The sequence below is a fragment of the Rhinatrema bivittatum genome, chromosome 2, assembly GCF_901001135.1.
Source record: "Rhinatrema bivittatum chromosome 2, aRhiBiv1.1, whole genome shotgun sequence".
NCBI classification, from domain to species: domain Eukaryota; kingdom Metazoa; phylum Chordata; class Amphibia; order Gymnophiona; family Rhinatrematidae; genus Rhinatrema; species Rhinatrema bivittatum.
In genome coordinates, this window is record NC_042616.1 from 2,503,145 (window position 1) to 2,527,140 (window position 23,996).

Genomic DNA, 23,996 nt, shown 5'->3' on the forward strand with positions numbered 1-23,996 from the left:
TTCTTATACCATGTAAGAGATCAGTGCTATCCTATACCTGTCTGTGACTCCTTCTTATACCATGTAAGAGATCACTGCTATCCTATACCTGTCTGTGACTCCTTCTTATACCATGTAAGAGATCAGTGCTATCCTATACCTGTCTGTGACTCCTTCTTATACCATGTAAGAGATCAGTGCTATCCTGTACCTGTCTGTGACTCCTTCTTATACCATGTAAGAGATCACTGCTATCCTGTACCTGTCTGTGACTCCTTCTTATACCATGTAAGAGATCAGTGCTATCCTATACCTGTCTGTGACTCCTTCTTATACCATGTAAGAGATCACTGCTATCCTATACCTGTCTGTGACTCCTTCTTATACCATGTAAGAGATCACTGCTATCCTATACCTGTCTGTGACTCCTTCTTATACCATGTAAGAGATCAGTGCTATCCTATACCTGTCTGTGACTCCTTCTTATACCATGTAAGAGATCACTGCTATCCTATACCTGTCTGTGACTCCTTCTTATACCATGTAAGAGATCAGCTGCTATCCTATACCTGTCTGTGACTCCTTCTTATACCATGTAAGAGATCACTGCTATCCTATACCTGTCTGTGACTCCTTCTTATACCATGTAAGAGATCACTGCTATCCTATACCTGTCTGTGACTCCTTCTTATACCATGTAAGAGATCACTGCTATCCTATACCTGTCTGTGACTCCTTCTTATACCATGTAAGAGATCAGTGCTATCCTATACCTGTCTGTGACTCCTTCTTATACCATGTAAGAGATCAGTGCTATCCTATACCTGTCTGTGACTCCTTCTTATACCATGTAAGAGATCAGCGCTATCCTATACCTGTCTGTGACTCCTTCTTATACCATGTAAGAGATCAGTGCTATCCTATACCTGTCTGTGACTCCTTCTTATACCATGTAAGAGATCAGTGCTATCCTATACCTGTCTGTGACTCCTTCTTATACCATGTAAGAGATCACTGCTATCCTATACCTGTCTGTGACTCCTTCTTATACCATGTAAGAGATCAGTGCTATCCTATACCTGTCTGTGACTCCTTCTTATACCATGTAAGAGATCACTGCTATCCTATACCTGTCTGTGACTCCTTCTTATACCATGTAAGAGATCACTGCTATCCTATACCTGTCTGTGACTCCTTCTTATACCATGTAAGAGATCAGTGCTATCCTATACCTGTCTGTGACTCCTTCTTATACCATGTAAGAGATCAGCTGCTATCCTATACCTGTCTGTGACTCCTTCTTATACCATGTAAGAGATCAGTGCTATCCTATACCTGTCTGTGACTCCTTCTTATACCATGTAAGAGATCAGTGCTATCCTATACCTGTCTGTGACTCCTTCTTATACCATGTAAGAGATCAGTGCTATCCTATACCTGTCTGTGACTCCTTCTTATACCATGTAAGAGATCAGTGCTATCCTATACCTGTCTGTGACTCCTTCTTATACCATGTAAGAGATCACTGCTATCCTATACCTGTCTGTGACTCCTTCTTATACCATGTAAGAGATCAGTGCTATCCTATACCTGTCTGTGACTCCTTCTTATACCATGTAAGAGATCACTGCTATCCTGTACCTGTCTGTGACTCCTTCTTATACCATGTAAGAGATCAGTGCTATCCTATACCTGTCTGTGACTCCTTCTTATACCATGTAAGAGATCAGTGCTATCCTGTACCTGTCTGTGACTCCTTCTTATACCATGTAAGAGATCACTGCTATCCTATACCTGTCTGTGACTCCTTCTTATACCATGTAAGAGATCACTGCTATCCTATACCTGTCTGTGACTCCTTCTTATACCATGTAAGAGATCAGTGCTATCCTATACCTGTCTGTGACTCCTTCTTATACCATGTAAGAGATCAGTGCTATCCTATACCTGTCTGTGACTCCTTCTTATACCATGTAAGAGATCAGTGCTATCCTATACCTGTCTGTGACTCCTTCTTATACCATGTAAGAGATCAGCGCTATCCTATACCTGTCTGTGACTCCTTCTTATACCATGTAAGAGATCACTGCTATCCTATACCTGTCTGTGACTCCTTCTTATACCATGTAAGAGATCAGTGCTATCCTATACCTGTCTGTGACTCCTTCTTATACCATGTAAGAGATCAGTGCTATCCTATACCTGTCTGTGACTCCTTCTTATACCATGTAAGAGATCAGTGCTATCCTATACCTGTCTGTGACTCCTTCTTATACCGTGTAAGAGATCACTGCTATCCTATACCTGTCTGTGACTCCTTCTTATACCATGTAAGAGATCAGTGCTATCCTATACCTGTCTGTGACTCCTTCTTATACCATGTAAGAGATCAGTGCTATCCTATACCTGTCTGTGACTCCTTCTTATACCATGTAAGAGATCACTGCTATCCTATACCTGTCTGTGACTCCTTCTTATACCATGTAAGAGATCACTGCTATCCTGTACCTGTCTGTGACTCCTTCATATCCTATGTAAGTGCACAGTGCTTGAAATAGACTACACATGAGTCCTGTAGAAGTAATGTCAGATTTCATTTTTACTTAGATTTTTGCCTGTGACTCATTCCTATAAAAGTTTAAGACTGAATGATACCCATGGTTGAGCTGTGACTACTTGTTATCTATACAACAATACAACAGTGCTAGCCATCTCAGAACGTGAAAGAAGTCCTCAGGTTGGCAGGGCCGAGTGGAGCGAGTTCCCTCCCCTGAGTGAATGCTGTAGTACAGGGCTGGCACGGGTGTCTCCAGTGGTGCAGTAAGACCTAACCCCCAACCACAGTCGCTCCTCCTGTGAGAGCATTTTCTTCTCTCGTTTATACTGGATCAACACCTTCAGCAGGGTCTCAATGTCCCACCGGAGGAGTCGAGTCCATGTCTCACACTCCAAGCAACTCCGTCGCCCCATAAGTAGAGTCCAAATGACATCAGGGTGATAGGTAAATGAGTATTTATGTATTCCGGACCCCCAAGGACTGTTCCAGCTCCTGCCTGCGCTGCTGAATCTGCAAATAAACATAGAAAAGTGAGAGACAGGGAAAAAGCACAATGAAATAGCTTCTAACATCAAAGCACTTGAAAATAAACACACTACACACGAGTTCCCCTTTATAGAGATATAGGTACCAACAACACAGGTTCAGAACTGTACATACTGTACTCTAGGGGGTCCGCGCTACACAGAAAGTGTTAGCAACACGAAAGGACTTGACCTGTATGCAAGGATTGCCTTCTATAGAAAGAGAACCATCTCCTCCACATAATCTGGCCTGAACACCTTGGATTTAATGCTGAAGCAGTTTATTTGGCTAAAACACGTGCAAAGTTTCTTAATATGACGTGGGAGGAAAGTAGGGAGCTGGATTAAGTGTAGACTCTTAAAAGTCCCAAGAGGAAGACGACTTTGATAAGAAGCAATATCTGGCAGACGGTCAGACTTGTACAGTTGACAACTGGGATATATCTTTAGTAGAGTACAACAGCAGTAGTCAGGCAGACCGGATTGGCTTTCAGTATCACATATGACACCAGTGCTAATCTCTCCCTGCCATGCACCACTTGCTTGTGCTTCCACTGGGCCTAATGTATTGTAGACTGCTATTCTCTTCCACTCCTCAACGGGTTGAAACAGGTCAGCTTTTCTAGTTACCCCTAATTAACATGCAACAGAGAGATCTGCATATGCACTACCTCAGTTGCATGCAAATTTCTCATGCATATTCATTTGGGATATTCGGAAACCCAACCCATTTGCATCTCTTGAGGACTGCAGGTGAATTGTAGTGTACTAGTCATTAGGGTCAGAGGGAAAGCAGAGTTGCTTACCTGTAGCAGGTGTTCTCCTAGGACAGCAGGATTAGTTCTCACACATGAGTGACATCATCAGATGGAGCCTGGCACGGAAAACTTTGACTAGCACACTGAGCATGCCCAGCATGCCATTATCCATCCGTCCATGTGGGGTCCCTCTTCAGTCTCGTAACATAGAATTTCAAAAAAATATCAAACATAGGAGAAACCCAACTCCGCGGGGTGGTGGGTGGGTTTCGTGAGGACTAACATCCTGTCATCCTAGGAGAACACCTGTTACAGGTAAGCAACTCTGCTTTCTCCTAGTACAACCAGGATGGTAGTCCTCACCCATGAGTGAATGGATCCAAGCCATAGTGCTCATACCATGCGGAAAACGTCCTCCATTTTAGGCCATAAGACTTCCTAGTGGAAGGCTTCCTAGAAGCCACCAGGACTTGAGACACATCATCAGACAGCTCAAAGGGCTGTAGAAATAACCTCTCAACATCCAGGCTATCAGGAACAAGGCCTGGAGGTTGGGATGGTGCAGCCTGCCCCGATCCTGCATGATGAGGTCTGGAGAAGTCCCAGACTGATCGGTTCCTGGAGAGAGAGATCCCCGAGGAGCGGGAACCAGATCTGTCTTGGCCAGTGAGGGGCTAAGAGGATCATAGTCCCCCCGTCTTGTCGAAGCTTCAGGATAGCCGTCGTCACCAGAGGAATTGGAGGATATGTGTACAGAAGACTCTTGCCCAAATGGTGGGCAAAGGTGTCTGAGGCTGGTTTACTGTCTGCCCTGTACAGGGAGCAGAACTGATTCACCTTCCTGTTGTAGGGGGATGTGAACCACATCCAGGGTTCTCTAGAAATGGAAGATCCGATCCGCTACTGCCTGATTTAGAGACCACTCATGGGGCTGGAAGGCGCGACTCACCCTGCCACCACCACATTCTTGATCCTAGCCAGATACTTGGCTTGTAGCACCATACCCTGGGACAGAGCCCACGACCAAATCTGCACCACCTCCTGGCCCAGGGGAACGACCTTGTACCTCCCTGCTTGTTGATGGACCACATCGCCATCTAGTTGTCAGTCTGGATCAGGGCCGCCTTGTTGGTTAGCTGATCTCTGAATGCCCAAAGGACATACCTGATGGCACAGAGCTCCAGGAAGTTGATTTGACACTGAGCTTCCTGGGCAGACCACAAGTCTTGGGTGTGGAGCCCTTCCACATCGGCACTCCACCCCAGGCTGGACACATCCGTGGTGAGTACAATTTGGGCAGGGGGATTTTGAAAGGGTATCTCCTGCTCCATATTGGAAAGACTCCCTTACCAAGACAAGGAGTCCTGGAGAGGTGGCTTAATGTGGATGCGCACGTGGAGGTCCTGGGGGGGCCTGCTGCCACTGGGACCGCAAGATCCATTGAGTTCTGTGCATATGTAAGATAGTGAAGGAAGTAGCATGGACGGTTGCGGCCATGAGTCCCAGGAGTTGCAACATGTGGTGAGCTGAAATCTGCCGCTCCATTGGGCCACTCCTGCCATGGACACCAGCATGAGCATCTGATTGCAGGGAAGAAAAGCCCTGGCCTGAGCCATGTCCAACATGGCGCCAATGAAGCCCAACGCAGGCGGATGGGTTGAGATGGGATTTCAGGTAATTTTTGATAAACCCCAGGGAGTCCAACACCTGAATGGTCAAGCGCAGGGATCGTACTGCTCCCACCTGGGTAGCACTCTTGACCAGCCAATAATCCAGGTAGGGAAACACCTGTGGAGGAGCTCACCCACCACGGCCAGACACTTGGTAAAAACGCGTGGGGCCGAGGCTAGTTCGAAAGGCAACACCCTGTACTGGAAGTGTTGCCCGCCCACCACAAACAGTATGTTCTTCCTGTGATCATGGAAGATCTCAATGTGAGTGCAGGCATCTTTTAGATCAAGGGAGCATAGCCAGTCCCCTCTTTGCAGTAGGGGAATCAGGATGCCCAGAGAGACCATCTTGAACTTTTCTCTTCTTAGAAATTTGTTCAAGGCTCTCAGGTCTAGAATAGGACGGAGTCCCCCGGTTCTCTTTGGAATCAGGAAATATCAGGAGTAGAACCCCTGTCCTTACTGCTTCAGCGGACCGGGCTTGACGGTCCGCTGAAGCAGTAAGGACAGGGGCCGCTGCAGATGATACAGATGATACAGAACGCCGCGGCCAGAATTTTGACCAGCACCAGCCGGAGAGAGCATATTACTCCCATCCTCCGAAACCTACACTGGCTACCAGTCAACTTCAGAGTCCTGCACAAATCACTCACTTTAATACATAAATCCATCCATAATCACCTTCACCTCGATCTCGAAATCCCTTTCGGACTCCATACCTCCAGCAGACCGATTAGAGAAAACTACAAAGGAGCACTTCAACCCCCCACAACCAAAGCCACGCGCCTCATCACGACCAAAGACCGAGCGTTCTCTATAGCAGGCCCAGCCATCTGGAACAACCTCCCAGCAGATCTCAGGCTGGAACCCTGCCTAGTAACATTTAAGAAAAAACTCAAGACTTGATTGTTCCGCCAAGCCTTCCCGGACCCCTCAGACACACATTAGACGATGAACCGGCTCATGAGCAATGGAACCCAGATCCTCTCTAAATACTTCACAAGCATCAGTACTTTCATAACAGCTCAACTAGCACTAGCACGGACTTTTAGGTCTTAGTTTCTTAACTTACTACCCTTTTAAGCCTTCTTTCCAGCTGTTCTAAGCTTCCAAGTTTTGCAGTCCTTGTTAAATGTAACTTTGTTTTTCTCCTGATTATAATAAGTTGTTTATGTTTACTGTTTATGTCCCTGTTCGATGTAAACCGACCTGATAAGGTATTTAACTTTGAAGGTCGGTATAGAAAAATGCTAAATAAATAAAATAAATAAATGTTATGAGGGCACAGAGCTCCTCTAAAAAGCATGTCCAAATGCCTCGTTGGACCCCAGGAAGGGCACAGGGAGGGAGTTCTGAAGGACACCCAGAAAGTTCAGCCTGTATTCCTGACGAATAATGGTCAGAACCCACTGGTCCGAGGTGATGCTGGGCCAATGGTACACAAAGAACCGTAGCCAGAGGGTCTTGTGTCAAGAGTATAGGCGGCTGGTTTACACTCCCTTGCAACCAGTCAAAACCCTGTGGTGGGGCTTGGCTGGGGGGCCGGCTGAGATTTGAGGGGGTCTGATGCTGCCTGGGTCAGCCCCTAGAGCTCACCTGCTGTGATCGGGTACGAGAAGCAGGAGGATAGTATTTCCTCTGGTGGTAGGACAGACCTCTTGGCCGAGGATAGCGGGTCTGACATACTGGCTGAGATGCTGGATGGTCTCATGATGATTCTTTAACTGAGCCACAGCATCCCTCACCTTGTTACCAAAGAGATTCTGGCTGGTACATGGCAGGTCAGCAAGCCTCTCCTGCACCACTGGGCAAAGATCTGAGGCCCGGAGCCAGGCTATCCTGCGGGCACCAATGCCCATGGCCCCTACCCTTGCTGCTGTCTCGAAGATGTCATAGGTGGAATTCACCTCATGCTTGCCACATTCAAGACCCTGCCGGATGACAATCAAGAAAGCGTCCTGCTGCTGTTGGGGCAGGTGCTTGGCCATGTCCTGGATCTGTTTCCAGAGGTTATGAGAATACTGAGTCATATATAGCTGGTAGGAGGCGATACGGGCAATCAGCATGGCCACCCTGAAAAATCTTTCTTTCCAGCGCATCCAATGCCCTGTGCTCCCATCCTGGAAGAGTGGAGGCATGGGTGCAAGAACGCTTGGCCCTCTTGAGGGTGGACTCCACCACAACTGACTGGTGAGGGAGTTGACGCTTCTCGAAACCGTAGAGTGCTGAACCAAGTACATCCATCAGTTTTCTTATTCACTAGACACACAGCAATGGGGTGTTCTCAAATTCTAAGGAGCAACTCCTTAAATATCTCATGGATGGGAACAACCACCACCTCCTTTGGAGCATCCACAAACTGGAGGACCTCCAGCATCTTGTGTCTGGCATCCTCTTCTGTCAGATGTTTAAAAGGAATGGCTTCTGGCATGGTGTGACGGGGTATACATCCCAACATAACATAGAAACGTAGAAATGACGGCAGAAGAAGACCGAATGGCCCATCCAGTCTGCCCAGCAAGCTTCACACATTTTTTCTCTCATACTTATCTGTTTTTCTTAGCTCTTGGTTCTATTTCCCTTCCACCCCCACCATTAATGCAGAGAGCAGTGATGGAGCTGCATCCAAGTGAAATATCAAGCTTGATTAGTTAGGGGTAGTAGGGGTAGTAACCGCCGCAATAAGCAAGCTACACCCATGTTTATTTGTTTTACCCAGACTGTGTTATTCAGCCCTTATTGGTTGTTTTTTTTTCTCCCCTGCCGTTGAAGCAGGGAGCTATGCTGGATATGCGTGAAGTATCAGTTTTTCTTCTCCCCTGCCGTTGAAGCAGGGAGCTATGCTGGATATACGTGAAGTATCAGTTTTTTTCTCCCCTGCCGTTGAAGCAGAGAGCCATGCTGGATATGCATGGAAAGTGAAGTGGAGTATCAGGCACATTTGGTTTGGGGTAGTAACCGCCGTAACAAGCCAGCTACTCCTCGCTTTGTGATTGCGAATCCTTTTTTTCTTCACCCCTGTCGTTGAAGCTATGCAGGATATGCGTGAAGCATCAGTTTTTTTTTGTTTTGTTTTTTTTTTTCCCCTGCTGTTGAAGCAGAGAGCTATGCTGGAAATGCGTGATGTATCAGTCATTCTCCCATGCCGTTGAAGCAGAGAGCTATGCTGGATATGCGTGAAGTATCAGTCTTCTCCCATGCCGTTGAAGCAGAGAGCCATGCTGGATATGCATGGAAAGTGAAGTATCAGGCACATTTGGTTTGGGGTAGTAACCGCCGTAACAAGCCAGCTACTCCCTGCTTTGTGAGTGCGAACCCTTTTTCTTCTCCCTTGCCGTTGAAGCAGAGAGCTCTGCTGGATGTGTGAAGTATCAGTTTTTCTTCTCCCCTGCCGTTGAAGCAGAGAGCCATGTTGTATATGCATTGAAAGTGAAGTATCAGGCTTTTTTGGTTTGGGGTAGTAACCGCCGTAACAAGCCAGCTACTCCCGGCTTTGTAAGTGCAAATCCTTTTTTCCACATTTCCTCTTGCTGTTGAAGCTTAGAGCGATGTTGGAGTCACAGTAAGCATGTGTATGTTTATTGAATAAGGGTATTGTGTCCAGGCAGTAGCCATCATTCTGGCGAGTCACCCACTCTTCATTGGCGGCCTCTTGACTTTATGGATCCACAGTGTTTATCCCACGCCCCTTTGAAGTCTTTCACAGTTCTGGTCTTCACCACTTCCTCCGGAAGGGCATTCCAGGCATCCACCACCCTCTCCGTGAAGAAATACTTCCTGACATTGGTTCTGAATCTTCCTCCCTGGAGCCTCAAATCGTGACCCCTGGTTCTGCTGAGAGGTTAGTTAAAAACCCCAGAACCAAAAATCCAAGAGAAGGGGGGAAGGAAAACAAAACACCACCAAGCTAGGGACGTCCCCTGGTTCCTTCCCCTGGATGCTACAGAGAAAGAGGAACCACAGGTGTGGGAGGTTAAGGGTGGAGCTCTGGAAACCAATCCTTGGCTTCAAGGGGAGGGCCAAATTGAGGAGGAGTCTTTCTGAGCCAATCACCGGTGATTGGAGGAGGAGTTTCCACAGGATAAAAAGGACTCCCTAGTAGAGCACTCTCAGTCTCCTGCTGGGGACTGAGGAGGAAGGACCGGGTTACCTGTTTGCTCTGGGAAACTTTGATTCTGGATATTCCACTACCATGTGAAGAAAGATGGCAACAGTTTATCACAAAGAAGGTGAGCTTGGGGATATAAGAGCTTCTGTTTGTTTGGATTTACTTCAAGGATACTTTACCAGGAGAAATGCCAAGCGGGTGGTTGTATCTGAAGGGACAAGGAAAATATCCTGAGAGATACAGTGGGAGGTGGCAGTTAGGCCCAGTGGGCCTGACTTTGAACTTTGTGAGAACATATGAAGATTTTGTTTGTTTGCTCGTGAATGGCCGAGAGGAAAGACCTCAAAGGCTAAAGACTTATGAACTGTTGCAGCCAGCCTTTGCAAAGTGAGTTGCTGGCTCAGTGGGGAGGGCAACTGCCTCCCACCCAGGCTGGGAGGGTTCAAACCCTGCTCAGAGACTTGCAAAGGGAATTGTACATAATTTCTGTTTGAGCTTTCAAGTGGCCAGGAAGATATCTTTCAGGGGCTGGACCTTGGAAACGATGTAATTGGGAGTGCACAGACCGGTGGAACCAGCGTTGTTCCTCTGAAGGAGATGGGTCTCAGAGAAGGTCACCTGAGTCATCAGAGGAAGACTTGGAGATATCATCCCCCACAGGTAATAAGGGGCGTCATCAGAGATGCTTGAGGGGGCTCCTTCTCAGGTCCCACGGCCTGGGCATAGAGGTACCCCAGGAACCGGCATCAGCTGTGTGAGAACGCAGAGAAGAACATCAAGGTGCTCCCAGCAGTGGCATCGACATGGAAAATGCAGGCTCTGACATCAGTGGCGGCTCAATGCCCTGCAGGGCTCAAACAACTTCCAGTTGCACCCTGCATTCCAGCTCCTCCTTGAAGACCGCAGACAACAGGACAGGCTGAGGAGGAGGAGGAGGCGTAGCCAGATCTCCCCAGAGCCCGGAGGAAGATAGGTGCCCAGCACTGGAATCGGTGGGGAATGCTTCAGACCCCAGGCATTGATGGAGGGCAGTACCTTCTCGCCACAGGGTCGCTTCAGGGCATCACAGCAGAAGTCTGTGCCAACCCAAGCCCAGAACCCTGCGAAACGGGAGACTGGTGGTGATGTTTACGAGGTTTCCCACAATGCTCGGCCTGGTCTTTCTCCGGAGTCAAGGAGGAAGGAGATGATCCAGAAGTCCTCGAGAGAGACTGATGCAGGCTGGTCGCCGACGTCCATGTCCATCGGTTCCCCCGGTCCTGCAGAGCTGATGCCCCCAACACCGGGGTCGATGGCTCAGACATCTTCGATCTGAACAGCTTCTCCATCTTGTCCAGGTGAGCACGCTGGCCCCTGGGGGTCATCTGGTCACAGGAACAACACCCCCAAATGTTGTGCGATGCCCCCATGCATAGGATACACACATCATGCAGATCCGTAAGGGACATAGTCCAAAGGCACTGGGGGCACCAACAAAAACCGGTTGACACCATGACAAAAAGCAGCCAGCGAGCTCTTGATGACCGGCGGATCCTGAAGGACTCAGCAACCAGGAACCGACCGTACCAAACAAAGACTAACTAAAGCTGGGAAGAGGACCCCAGTGCAGGGAAAGCAGAAAGACGACTGAGGAACATAGTTTTCCAAAAGAAAAAGCACAAGCTCCAGAAACGCGAGAGGACAACTCCGCTGAAGAGACTGAAGAGGGACCCCAGGTGGATGTGTGGCTAGTGGCAGGCTCAGTGTTTTCTGTGCCAGGCTCCATCTGATGATGTCACCCATGTGAGAGGGCTACCATCCTGGTGTCCTAGGAGAAGGCAAGCAGCTGAGAGGGTGGTGGATGCCAGGAATGGGCTACCAGTGTGAGAGAGCTTAAATAGATTTGGGATGAAGGTGTAAATAAGCAGGCCCGAAACCATCTCTCCCTTCTTAAGAACATAAGAAAATGCCATACTGGGTCAGACCAAGGGTCCATCAAGCCCAGCATCCTGTTTCCAACAGTGGCCAATCCAGGCCATAAGAACCTGGCAAGTACCCAAAAACTAAGTCTATTCCATGTAACCATTGCTAATGGCAGTGGCTATTCTCTAAGTGAACTTAATAGCAGGTAATGGACTTCTCCTCCAAGAACTTATCCAAACCTTTTTTAAACACAGCTATACTAACTGCACTAACCACATCCTCTGGCAACAAATTCCAGAGTTTAATTGTGCGTTGAGTAAAAAAGAACTTTCTCCGATTAGTTTTAAATGTGCCCCATGCTAACTTCATGGAGTGCCCCCTAGTCCTTCTATTATCCGAAAGAGTAAATAACCGAGTCACATCTACCCGTTCTAGACCTCTCATGATTTTAAACACCTCTATCATATCCCCCCTCAGTCGTCTCTTCTCCAAGCTGAAAAGTCCTAACCTCTTTAGTCTTTCCTCATAGGAGAGTTGTTCCATTCCCCTTATCATTTTGGTAGCCCTTCTCTGTACCTTCTCCATCACAATTATATCTTTTTTGAGATGCGGCGACCAGAATTGTACACAGTATTCAAGGTGTGGTCTCACCATGGAGCGATACAGAGGCATTATGACATTTTCCGTTTTATTCACCATTCCCTTTCTAATAATTCCCAACATCCTGTTTGCTTTTTTGACTGCCGCAGCACACTGAACCGACGATTTCAATGTGTTATCCACTATGACGCCTAGATCTCTTTCTTGGGTTGTAGCACCTAATATGGAACCCAACATTGTGTAATTATAGCATGGGTTATTTTTCCCTATATGCATCACTTTGCACTTATCCACATTAAATTTCATCTGCCATTTGGATGCCCAATTTTCCAGTCTCACAAGGTCTTCCTGCAATTTATCACAATCTGCTTGTGATTTAACTACTCTGAACAATTTTGTGTCATCTGCAAATTTGATTATCTCACTCGTCGTATTTCTTTGCAGATCATTTATAAATATATTGAACAGTAAGGGTCCCAGTACAGATCCCTGAGGCACTCCACTGTCCACTCCCTTCCACTGAGAAAATTGCCCATTTAATCCTACTCTCTGTTTCCTGTCTTTTAGCCAGTTTGCAATCCACGAAAGGACATCGCCACCTATCCCATGACTTTTTACTTTTCCTAGAAGCCTCTCATGAGGAACTTTGTCAAACGCCTTCTGAAAATCCAAGTATACTATATCTACCGGTTCACCTTTATCCACATGTTTATTAACTCCTTCAAAAAAGTGAAGCAGATTTGTGAGGCAAGACTTGCCCTGGGTAAAGCCATGCTGACTTTGTTCCATTAAACCATGTCTTTCTATATGTTCTGTGATTTTGATGTTTAGAACACTTTCCACTATTTTTCCTGGCACTGAAGTCAGGCTAACCGGTCTGTAGTTTCCCGGATCGCCCCTGGAGCCCTTTTTAAATATTGGGGTTACATTTGCTATCCTCCAGTCTTCAGGTACAATGGATGATTTTAATGATAGGTTATAAATTTTTACTAATAGGTCTGAAATTTCATTTTTTAGTTCCTTCAGAACTCTGGGGTGTATACCATCCGGTCCAGGTGATTTACTACCTCTTCAGTTTGTCAATCAGGCCTACCACATCTTCTAGGTTCACCGTGATTTGATTCAGTCCATCTGAATCATTACCCATGAAAACCTTCTTTTCCTAACACCCCCTCCAGGGAAATGTGATCCTCACAAAACACCCCAGACTGTCTTTAAGGAGAGGTAACTATCCTCCATCAGTTATCTACCTCTTGTCTTTCCTTACTCTACAATCAGAAAGGAGGATACATGTGATACATAATCTGCTTTCACATCATGTATGTAAATAAATCTGGCACACAGGAAAGATACAGAGAGCCTTGGTAGGAAGTGACAGTGCGCAGTTGGTGTTAGATTAGACAGGAAGAGTCTGGGCCGAGCATCTCTGCTGCATCTTTACAGGTGAGCAATAGCCATGAGAACATTTAAAGTCTGAAACGTGAATAGACGCCTATAAGCTTGTGAAGGAATGAGAGAGCAAGGAAATCTCCCTGTCCCTGGACTCAGCCCCAGGGCTGGGGAGCTGCTTACCTTACAGTAGAAATATCTGCTCACTGCCTCCTGGGACCAGGGCTCATGGTAGAACTCAGCTCGCCGCTCCTCCTCAGGACTTCCCACCACGTCGGTCATTACCTGAGGAAGAGGAAACACCAGGACAGTGTAAGGAGGTGCTGGACAGAAAATATGGGGGCAAACACGGCAGAGGGGGCAGATACAGAGAGAGAGCTGGAGGGGGAATGTGGCAGGGAAGCACAAGAGCAGCTGGGAAGAGAAACAGGCAGATGGGGATACATCTCCTTCCCTTACCTCTGGCATCCTCTCGGTACATCCTGACCCTGATACTGTATTTAGTGCTGGATACGTCTCCTTCCCTTACATCCTGACCCTGATACTGTATTTAGTGCTGGATACGTCTCCTTCCCTTACCTCTGGCATCCTCTCGGTACATCCTGACCCTGATACTGTATTTAGTGCAGGATACGTCTCCTTCCCTTACCTCTGGCATCCTCTCGGTACATCCTGACCCTGATACTGTATTTAGTGCTGGATACGTCTCCTTCCCTTACATCCTGACCCTGATACTGTATTTAGTGCTGGATACGTCTCCTTCCCTTACATCCTGACCCTGATACTGTATTTAGTGCTGGATACGTCTCCTTCCCTTACCTCTGGCATCCTCTCGGTACATCCTGACCCTGATACTGTATTTAGTGCTGGATACGTCTCCTTCCCTTACATCCTGACCCTGATACTGTATTTAGTGCAGGATACGTCTCCTGACCCTGATAGTGTATTTAGTGCAGGATACGTCTCCTGACCCTGATACTGTATTTAGTGCAGGATACGTCTCCTTCCCTTACCTCTGGCATCCTCTCGGAACATCCTGACCCTGATACTGTATTTAGTGCTGGATACATCTCCTTCCCTTACCTCTGGCATCCTGACCCTGACACCTTATTTAGTGCAGGATACCTGTTTTTCCCTTTTTCCTTGGTTCTCACCTTCAGATCTCGACTCTGAGATCTCAGCCATTCCTGGATGTAACCCTTCGGATCTCGGGAAAAGCTTAGCATAAAATCTCGCTGAATTTTCAACTGATTGATTGATTCAATTGTTTCATGAATCTGAAAGCAGAAAAATATGATGATATGTAAATGGACACTCTTCTCTCTCCCCTCTTTCTAGCCCATTTCCTCCCTTCCCTTGTGATGAGCACAGGTCTCTCCCCTCGTTACACACCTCCTCCCTCTGACCCAGCAATCTCTCCTCCCTCCCTTCTTTCTACTCAGCCAGCTGAATTCCCTTCCAATGATCCCTTCATTGGTAACCCCCTAGAGAACTTGCATGTCATTTACTTATCTTTATGCAGTCTAAAATCAAAAACCTAGCCTTATGCCGAACATCTGTTCTCCAGCCTACACTAGGCTCTGTAACTTTTACGTTATGTTATTAACCCCATATATCTGTATCCAAGTTCTAACTACCTGTTTATTGTAAGACATCAACTTGTCATTGTTATTGTTTAGAATGTAAACCGAATTGATTAGTAATTCTGTTACTGGAAAATCGGTATATAAAAGTGCTAAATAAATAAATACTCATCATCCCTTTCACCCCTCTACTCGGCAAGGCTTCTTCCCTTATTATACCCCCTTACTTCCACCCCTACTCAAGGATCGTCCTCTCCCTTCCCTTCCCTCCCCTCATATCTCTCCTCTCTCCTACACCTTTCTAGAATAGTTCTCTCCAAAACTCCCTCCTTCCGCACGACCCCACCACCACCACCACCACCACCATCATTTTGGTGAAGATCCATGGAGCTGTGGCAAGGCCGAATGGCAAAGCACAAACTAAAAATGTTGACTGAGAACCATAAATCTGAGGAACATCTGATGGTATGTTTGTTGTGAACCGTTTTGATTAATTCTTTTGAATTGTAAAGGCGGTATACAAACATTTTTAAACAAACAAATAAATAAATCCCGTCAGATCTAGGGATGCCAGGTATTCACCCTTCGGTATCCGACTGGAGCGTCTCCATTCTAAAACAGGGCACCTTGAGAGCCAGGTTGACTTTCTTCAAATCCAGGATGGGCCGAAAGGTTCCTTCCTCCTTTGGGATGACGAAGTAAATGGAATAACGTCCCTTTCCGTGCTTTGCTTGAAGGATGGGCATGATGACCCGCAGACTTTGGAGTCGATCCAGGGTCTGGCAAACGATGAACTCCTTTTCTGGAGACCCGCAGGGGGATACCAGGAACAGGTTTCAGACAGGACGAGTAAATTCTAATGTATAGCCATGTTCTATCACGCTGAGAACCCACTGGTCCAATGTGATCTTGACCCACTCCTTGATAAAGAAAGTCAGGTGATCCCCTATAACTGGATCCATGGACTGGTTCGGCTTCAACTCGTTGGGCGGACTTGACCCTACTGGGGCCCTGTCCTGCACCGTCCCGGGTCGTTCCACGACTGTGATAGACTGGAACCTCCCGAGGCTTGTCTTTGGCCGGTGCTCTGAGCCCAGCTCTGACGAAAATGCCTTTGGCCACGAAAGCGAGAGTGGGTGGAAGAGAAGGCTTTCGGCTTATCCTCTGGGAGCTTATGAACTTTATTATCGCTCAGATGCTTGATTAGCTGCTCCAGGTCTTCCCCGAATAGGAGCTTGCCCTTAAAAGGGAGTGCCCCCAACTGAGTCATAGATGAAACTTCCGCTGCCCAGTTCCATAGCCACAGAGGTCTCAGAGTGGACACCTCAGATACCATAGTGCGTGAAAAAGTGCGAAGCAGATCATAAAGGGCATCCTCGCCATAAGCTACCGCGGCCTGCAATCGCTCGGCCTGCTTCGCCTCGGAAATAGCAAGGTCTTTGGAACTTTGCAATTGCTGCACCCGGCGCAGGCTTCCCCAGAGCAAATACCCGCTACAAACCGCAGCACGAACGCCCAGGGCAGAAACTTCAAAAATCTTTTTGAGATAACCTTCCAATTTGCGATCTTGAAGATCTTTCAAAGCCACTGCTCCTGCCACTGGAATAGTCATCCTCTTGATAACCGCAGAGACGGACGCGTCCACCTTAGGAAGCCTCAGTAGCTCCAACACCTCCTAGGCAACGGATGCAACTTGTCCATTGCCCTGCTGACCTTGAGGCCCGTCTCCAGGGAGTCCAACTCTCGAAGCATCGGCTGTTTTACCACGGCATGCAAGGGGAAGGTCTTAGTAGGCCCGCACAAGCCCGCGAGGACTGGATCCACTGTGTCCGGGCTTGGCTCCGAGAGTGACTCCGCAATTCTGAGCTCCGCAAGGACATGAGGAATCAAAGGCACCAATTCGTCCCTCTGAAATAACCGGATCACCTTAGGGTCGTTTCCCTCCATCGGGGGTAATTGGTCAGGCAAGGCGCCAAGGTCCGGGACGTCAGAGGTGGAGTGGGGTCCGCTGGCCCCTCCCCCGGGTCCGAATCTTCCAAAGAGGTCTCCCGGGTAATCCCCCATGCCTCGGGGGCTTGAACTCGCCTTATCCTAATTGCCGCTAGCGTCTCCTCCTTTCTGGGCATCTTATCGGGGGGGGGGGCCAGTGGACCTCTGGAGGCTAGAGGCTCCCCGCTTATGAGAACTGCTGGCCAGGAAAGCCCTGGAGCATCAGCAGTACAAACTCTGGGGAGAAGACCGCAGGACCCACGGATGTACCCTCTCTGGGATCGGGGTCTACACCAGGTAGTTCCCCCATGGCACCATGAGCCAGTAACACGCTGGAATTAGCAGGGGAGAGAGACGGAGGACGATCCCCTCCCCCCAAAGCTTTCCCCTCTGCGGCGCGAAAAGCGCCCAAAATGGCTGCTGTTCCCGCGCTGAGGGGGAACGGATTGGCCGGGAGCAGCCTCCCGGCGCTCAGCTGCTGCGATCCTGCCACCGTGGGCGCACAAGAAGAGCCCTCCCCACCGGGGAGGCAACGGCTGCAGTAATCAGACAGAGCGTGGCTAGAAAGCCGATCACCGCAGCGTGACCACCGACTCGTGCGCGGCACTCTGCCTTAGAACCATCGCGGGGCAGGCGCTGGCAGCCACGGGAGGAGGGAGAGAGAGCCCAAGAAGGGAAAAAGAAATTGCCCACCTTGCTGGAAAACGTCTCCCGGGCTCCTCAGCAAAGGATGCTCTGCCGCACTGCTCCTTTAAAAACTGCTTTCACACCGGTTTGTTTTTATAACTTTATCAACAAACTACCACAAGTACCCCGGAGAAGAGGGAACAGACAGGAAAAACCAAAAGGGATAAATTCCCTGAAGAAACTGGCAGAGGCTGAAGGAGGGAGGGAGCTGGACCACCATCTGTCATCTCACCGGCAGGCTCAGGAGCAACGTTTGGGATTCCCCTGCTCGTCCAGTGCCTACTACCAGTCCCACCAGGACCTGACTACTCCCTGGGAGGCCAAGAAATGGAAATTCTAAGTCCCCCCCCCCCCCCCTTTTTTTTTTTTTTTGTTTTTTAAGCTTGGGATCAGAAGCGCCGGTTTTGCTCCACCTCCACCTGCTGGAGACAGAGAAATACTGAGGAGCAGCAGGAGGCACGCCAGCTTAAGAGGCGCTGCCTGTGAATCTTTCTCTGTCTCCATCTGCTGGAGACAGAGAAATACTGAGGAGCAGCAGGAGGCACGCCAGCTTAAGAGGCGCTGCCTGTGAATCTTTCTCTGTCTCCATCTGCTGGAGACAGAGAAATACTGAGGAGCAGCAGGAGGCACGCCAGCTTAAGAGGCGCTGCCTGTGAATCTTTCTCTGTCTCCATCTGCTGGAGACAGAGAAATACTGAGGAGCAGCAGGAGGCACGCCAGCTTAAGAGGCGCTGCCTGTGAATCTTTCTCTGTCTCCATCTGCTGGAGACAGAGAAATACTGAGGAGCAGCAGGAGGCACGCCAGCTTAAGAGGCGCTGCCTGTGAATCTTTCTCTGTCTCCATCTGCTGGACGGGAGGCAATGCCCAGCAGTCTGGACTGATCCGGGTACCTACAGGAAATGGACATTCACCCTCTGGTTTTAATCCAGCTCTCAAATTATATCAACTGATAAGAAATTTTGAGGTCTGCTTCCCACTCTTTATTGGATGTCCCAGGCTTGATGAAACACGAGAATGTCTGTTTTATGTCCAGGGTCCAATATTATGGAACACCTTAGTACCAGACCTCAGAATAGAGACCTTAAGCACTAGTTCTAGGGAATCACTGAAGGCTCATTCATTCAAGCTGGCCTTTAACCTTTGAGTAAATGAAAGGGCAAGATACTTGATGAGTGACAGCAGGAAACTGTTAGTGGAAGATTTATTAAGTCTGTTAATTTGTGGTTACTAAGTGGCTTTAAGGTCAGTTTAGTTTAACTTGGAAGGGGTATAGATGAGCAGGGGCATGCTGCAATGTAAACAATCCAGCTGCTAACGGCTGGATCATAACGTGCATTATTTACTAAGGTGTCAGTCACGAGCGCGTAAGCAGCGCTGGATTCACCTGGATGGTTTGTCTATGAGCTCTGAACAGATGGTTAATTACGAGGGGTAATAGCTGAGATATAGGATGATTTGGATGCCTAGGGCATGTCTAAAATATGTTACTGTTTTTATTTTTAATGTTTTGTTGATTTTTGTGGTAATGATTTTATGTTAACGTTTATCTGTATTGTTGGATTACTTCATTTGTTTCATATTTTATTATTTTTACTCCTTTGTATTTTTAGCAGGTATTTTAGGTGTTTAATGTTATGAAAGTTGTTCTGGAAACTAATTACACCCCTCCTCCCTCCCACTCCCTGCACTCAGTACAGTCCTCATCCTTCCCTCTCCTCCCCTCTCCCACACCTTGCTAGCACAGGCCTCTCCCCTCCCTTCCCTCATTCTTCCCTTCCTTCTTCTCACACTTTATGCTTAGCAGGGGTCTCTGTCCTCTCTATCTCTTCTCCCTCAACTCACCCTATCCTTAAATCCAGGTTAACTGATTGGATGTAAATATTTGCAGTAAGCTGCTCTCTGCTTTCACCTGTGCACTGACCTGCCCTGCACAATGCCGTGCAAACTTTCCTGCCATGCTGCTATCTGGGCCTAGCATCAAGTATTCAATCTGCCTTACAATGGCAAAATACAAACACTAAATTTAATATCCCACACGTACCTCTTCTTATCTGCTGCATGCCTCCCCTACCCGCCCTCTCTGTCTGAGCTCTGTGACTCTTCCCTCTACATGAGCTTTTCCGACAGGATGCTCAGCATCTCGCCAGTGCGAGTCCCTGCTGACATCACCTCTGGGCCCATACCTTGCTGTCCAGGGCTGTGATCTCCTGCTGATTGGCTGTAGAAAGGAGAAAACTGCTCATCTGACCTTTCAAAGGATCTTCAACCTCCACATCAATATCGTAACAGGCAGTCTTCTTCTGGTCAGTGGGGTCAACGCTGAAAGCCAAACACAAGACGTCAGCAAATAATTCTAAAGAAGGTCTGGCAAGCATTTAGCCTCAGTCGTGCATCCTCAACCTTCCCCCATCAGGGTACCTACATCTAGGCATGCTCCCCTCACTACGCCAAAGCTTCCACGCATCCATCCACCTCATCAAGTCACACATCCATCAAGTGTACCATCCGCACTCATAAGAACATGCCATGCTGGGTCAGACCGAGGGTCCATCAAGCCCAGCATCCTGTTTCCAACAGTGGCCAATCCAGGTCACAGGTACCCGGCAGGATTCCTAAATTACATAAGAACATAAGAAATTGCCATACTGGGTCAGACCGAGGGTCCATCAAGCCCAGCATCCTGTTTCCAACAGTGGCCAATCCAGGCCATAAGAACCTGGCAAGTACCCAAAAACTAAGAAGATCCCATGCTACTGATGCAATTAATAGCAGAGGCTATTCCCTAAGTAAACTTGATTAATAGCAGGTAATGGACTTTTCCTCCATGAATTTATCCAAACCTTTTTTTAAACCCAGCAACAGTAACTGCACTAACCACATCCTCTGGCAACAAATTCCAGAGCTTTATTGTGCGTTGAGTGAAAAAGAACTTTCTCCGATTAGTTTTAAATGTGCCCCATGCTAACTTCATGGAGTGCCCCCTAGTCCTTCTATTATTCAAAAGTGTAAATAACCGATTCACATCTACCCGTTCGAGACCTCTCATGATCTTAAAGACCTCTATCATATCCCCCCTCAGTCGTCTCTTCTCCAAGCTGAAAAGTCCTAACCTCTTTAGTCTTTCCTCATAGGGGAGCTGTTCCATCCCCTTTATCATTTTGGTTGCCCTTCTCTATACCTTCTCCATCGCAATTATATCTTTTTTGAGATGCGGCAACCAGAATTGTACACAGTATTCAAGGTGCGGTCTTCACCATGGAGCGATACAGAGGCATTATGACATTTTCCGTTTTATTCACCATTCCCTTCCTAATAATTCCTAACATCCTGCTTGCTTTTTTGACTGCCGCAGCACACTGAACCGACGATTTCAATGTGTTATCCACTATGATGCCTAGATCTCTTTCTTGGGTAGTAGCACCTAATATGGAATCTAACATTGTGTAATTATAGCAAGGGTTATTTTTCCCTATATGCATCACCTTGCACTTATCCACATTAAATTTCATCTGCCATTTGGATGCCCAATCTTCCAGTCTTGCAAGGTCCTCCTGTAATGATAACCTCACTCATCCTTAGAGAATAGCCACTGCCATTAGCAATGGTTACATAGAATAGACTTAGTTTTTGGGTACTTGCCAGGTTCTTATGGCCTGGATTGGCCACTGTTGGAAACAGGATGCTGGGCTTGATGGACCCTTGGTCTGACCCAGTATGGCATTTTCTTATGTTCTTATGTCCTATTCCTTTCCAGATCATTTATAAATATATTGAAAAGTAAGGGTCTCAATACAGATCCCTGAGGCACTCCACTGTCCACTCCCTTCCACTGAGAAAATTGTCCATTTAATCCTACTCTCTGTTTCCTATCTTTTAGCCAGTTTGCAATCCACGAAAGGACATCGCCACCTATCCCATGACTTTTTACTTTTCCTAGAAGCCTCTCATGAGGAACTTTGTCAAACGCCTTCTGAAAATCCAAGTATACTATATCTACCGGTTCACCTTTATCCACATGTTTATTAACTCCTTCAAAAAAGTGAAGCAGATTTGTGAGGCAAGACTTGCCCTGGGTAAAGCCATGCTGACTTTGTTCCATTAAACCATGTCTTTCTATATGTTCTGTGATTTTAATGTTTAGAACACTTTCCACTATTTTTCCTGGCACTGAAGTCAGGCTCACTGGTCTGTAGTTTCCCGGATCGCCCCTGGAGCCCTTTTTAAATATTGGGGTTACATTAGCTATCCTCCAGTCTTCAGATATAATGCATGATTTTTACTAATAGGTCTGAAATTTCATTTTTTAGTTCCTTCAGAGCCCCGGGGTGCATACCATCCGGTCCAGGTGATTTGCTACTCTTTAGCTTGTCCCATCCACCCACTGCATCCAGCCATATCTCTTACCTGCACTACCCATGCTTCCCCCACCCACCACACAGGCCAAAGGTACAGAGAAGGGCAACCAAAATGATAAAAGGGATGGAACAGCTCCCCTATGAGGAAAGGTTAAATAGGTTGGGGCTGTTCAGCTTGGAGAAGAGATGGCTGAGAGATGGTTATGATAGAGCTTTATAAAATCATGAGTGGGCTGGAACAAATTAATAGGGAATGGCTATTTACGCTCAGACAAACGTTAACTGGTATCAGATTTAAAACAAATTTAAGAAAGTATCTTTCAGTCAGTGCATAGTTTGTTGCTGGAAGATGTGGGGAGGATTTACCATGAGGCAGAGTAGGTAAGTAATTGAAGTCACTTGTACCTCATCAGCTGCGGCTCTGCGTCTTGCCGCCTTGTGGAGGAGGATGCAGCTGGCTGTTCACATACCTAAGGGCACGTGGGATATAAATACATTGATTCTACTATAGCGGGGCTTTTAAAAATGAATAACTTTCTGGAGTGCAGGTCCATTAACAATTAGCAAGGTAGACTTGAGGGAGTGACCCCATGAAATTAATGTCTCATTAGGATCTGTTGGGTACTTCCAGGTCACCCGGACTGGATACCATTAGGCAAGGTATGCTAGGCTAAATGGACCATTGATCTGACCCAGCATGACACTTCTTATGTCTTATCTCTCCACACCTACATCCAGCAATTCTCCCCCAGCCTAGACATGTCCTCTCTCACTCTGGTCATGAATGCACCTAAGAAGCAGAATTCACTCCTCCCTCTGCCCAGCCTGGATACCTGCACAACGGTCATACTTTCCCCCTTCAATCAGCTAGAATCTCCACATCCAACATCATTTCTCTCCCCCCCTCCCACCAATTGTCCCCAGTCACAACTCCCAGCCAGGGCACCTTCATCCAGCCCCAGCTACGCCCTCTCCAGGCAATAATCCTACTGCCACAAATGCTACCCACGGTCACCATGCCCAGCCACAAGATCCAGAGAGGAAGAGGGGTACGGGTTACAGAAGTGAGTGAGGAGAAGAGGAGTTTAGGAGGATAAGGGGAGGTGTTTGTGAGGAGAAGAGGAGTTTAGGAGGATAAGGGGAGGTGTTTGGAAGGAGAAGAGGAGTTTAGGAGGATAAGGGGAGGTGTTTGGAAGGAGAAGAGGAGTTTAGGAGGATAAGGGGAGGTGTTTGTGAGGAGAAGAGGAGTTTAGGAGGATAGGAGGTGTTTGTAAGGAGAAGAGGAGTTTAGGAGGATAAGAGGAGGTGTTTGTAAGGAGAAGAGGAGTTTAGGAGGAGAAGAGGAGGTGTTTGTAAGGAGAAGAGGAGTTTAGGAGGAGAAGAGGAGGTGTTTGTAAGGAGAAGAGGAGTTTAGGAGGAGAAGAGGAGGTGTTTGTAAGGAGAAGAGGAGTTTAGGAGGATAAGAGGAGGTGTTTGTAAGGAGAAGAGGAGTTTAGGAGGATAAGGGGAGGTGTATGTAAGAAGAGGAGTTTAGGAGGATAAGGGGAGGTGTTTGGAAGGAGAAGAGGAGTTTAGGAGGATAAGGGGAGGTGTTTGGAAGGAGAAGAGGAGTTTAGGAGGATAAGGGGAGGTGTTTGTGAGGAGAAGAGGAGTTTAGGAGGATAGGAGGTGTTTGTAAGGAGAAGAGGAGGTGTTTGTAAGGAGAAGAGGAGTTTAGGAGGAGAAGAGGAGGTGTTTGTAAGGAGAAGAGGAGTTTAGGAGGAGAAGAGGAGGTGTTTGGAAGGAGAAGAGGAGTTTAGGAGGATAAGAGGAGGTGTTTGTAAGGAGAAGAGGAGTTTAGGAGGAGAAGAGGAGGTGTATGTAAGAAGAGGAGTTTAGGAGGATAAGGGGAGGT

The 23,996-nt window shown here is 47.5% G+C and overlaps 1 protein-coding gene across 1 annotated transcript in view; it reads right to left on the reverse strand.

Annotated features, from left to right (window-relative positions):
* Positions 1 to 2,556: 2,556 nt before the first annotated feature.
* The window catches only part of SMARCD3 (SWI/SNF related, matrix associated, actin dependent regulator of chromatin, subfamily d, member 3), a gene marked incomplete in the record, with an annotated part of 148,545 nt that continues 127,105 nt past the window's right edge, over positions 2,557 to 23,996 (reverse strand). The window contains 4 exon segments of the mRNA XM_029587250.1: positions 2,557 to 3,046; positions 13,671 to 13,772; positions 14,642 to 14,764; positions 19,931 to 20,066. Coding sequence (XP_029443110.1) covers positions 2,993 to 3,046; positions 13,671 to 13,772; positions 14,642 to 14,764; positions 19,931 to 20,066 — 415 coding nt within the window.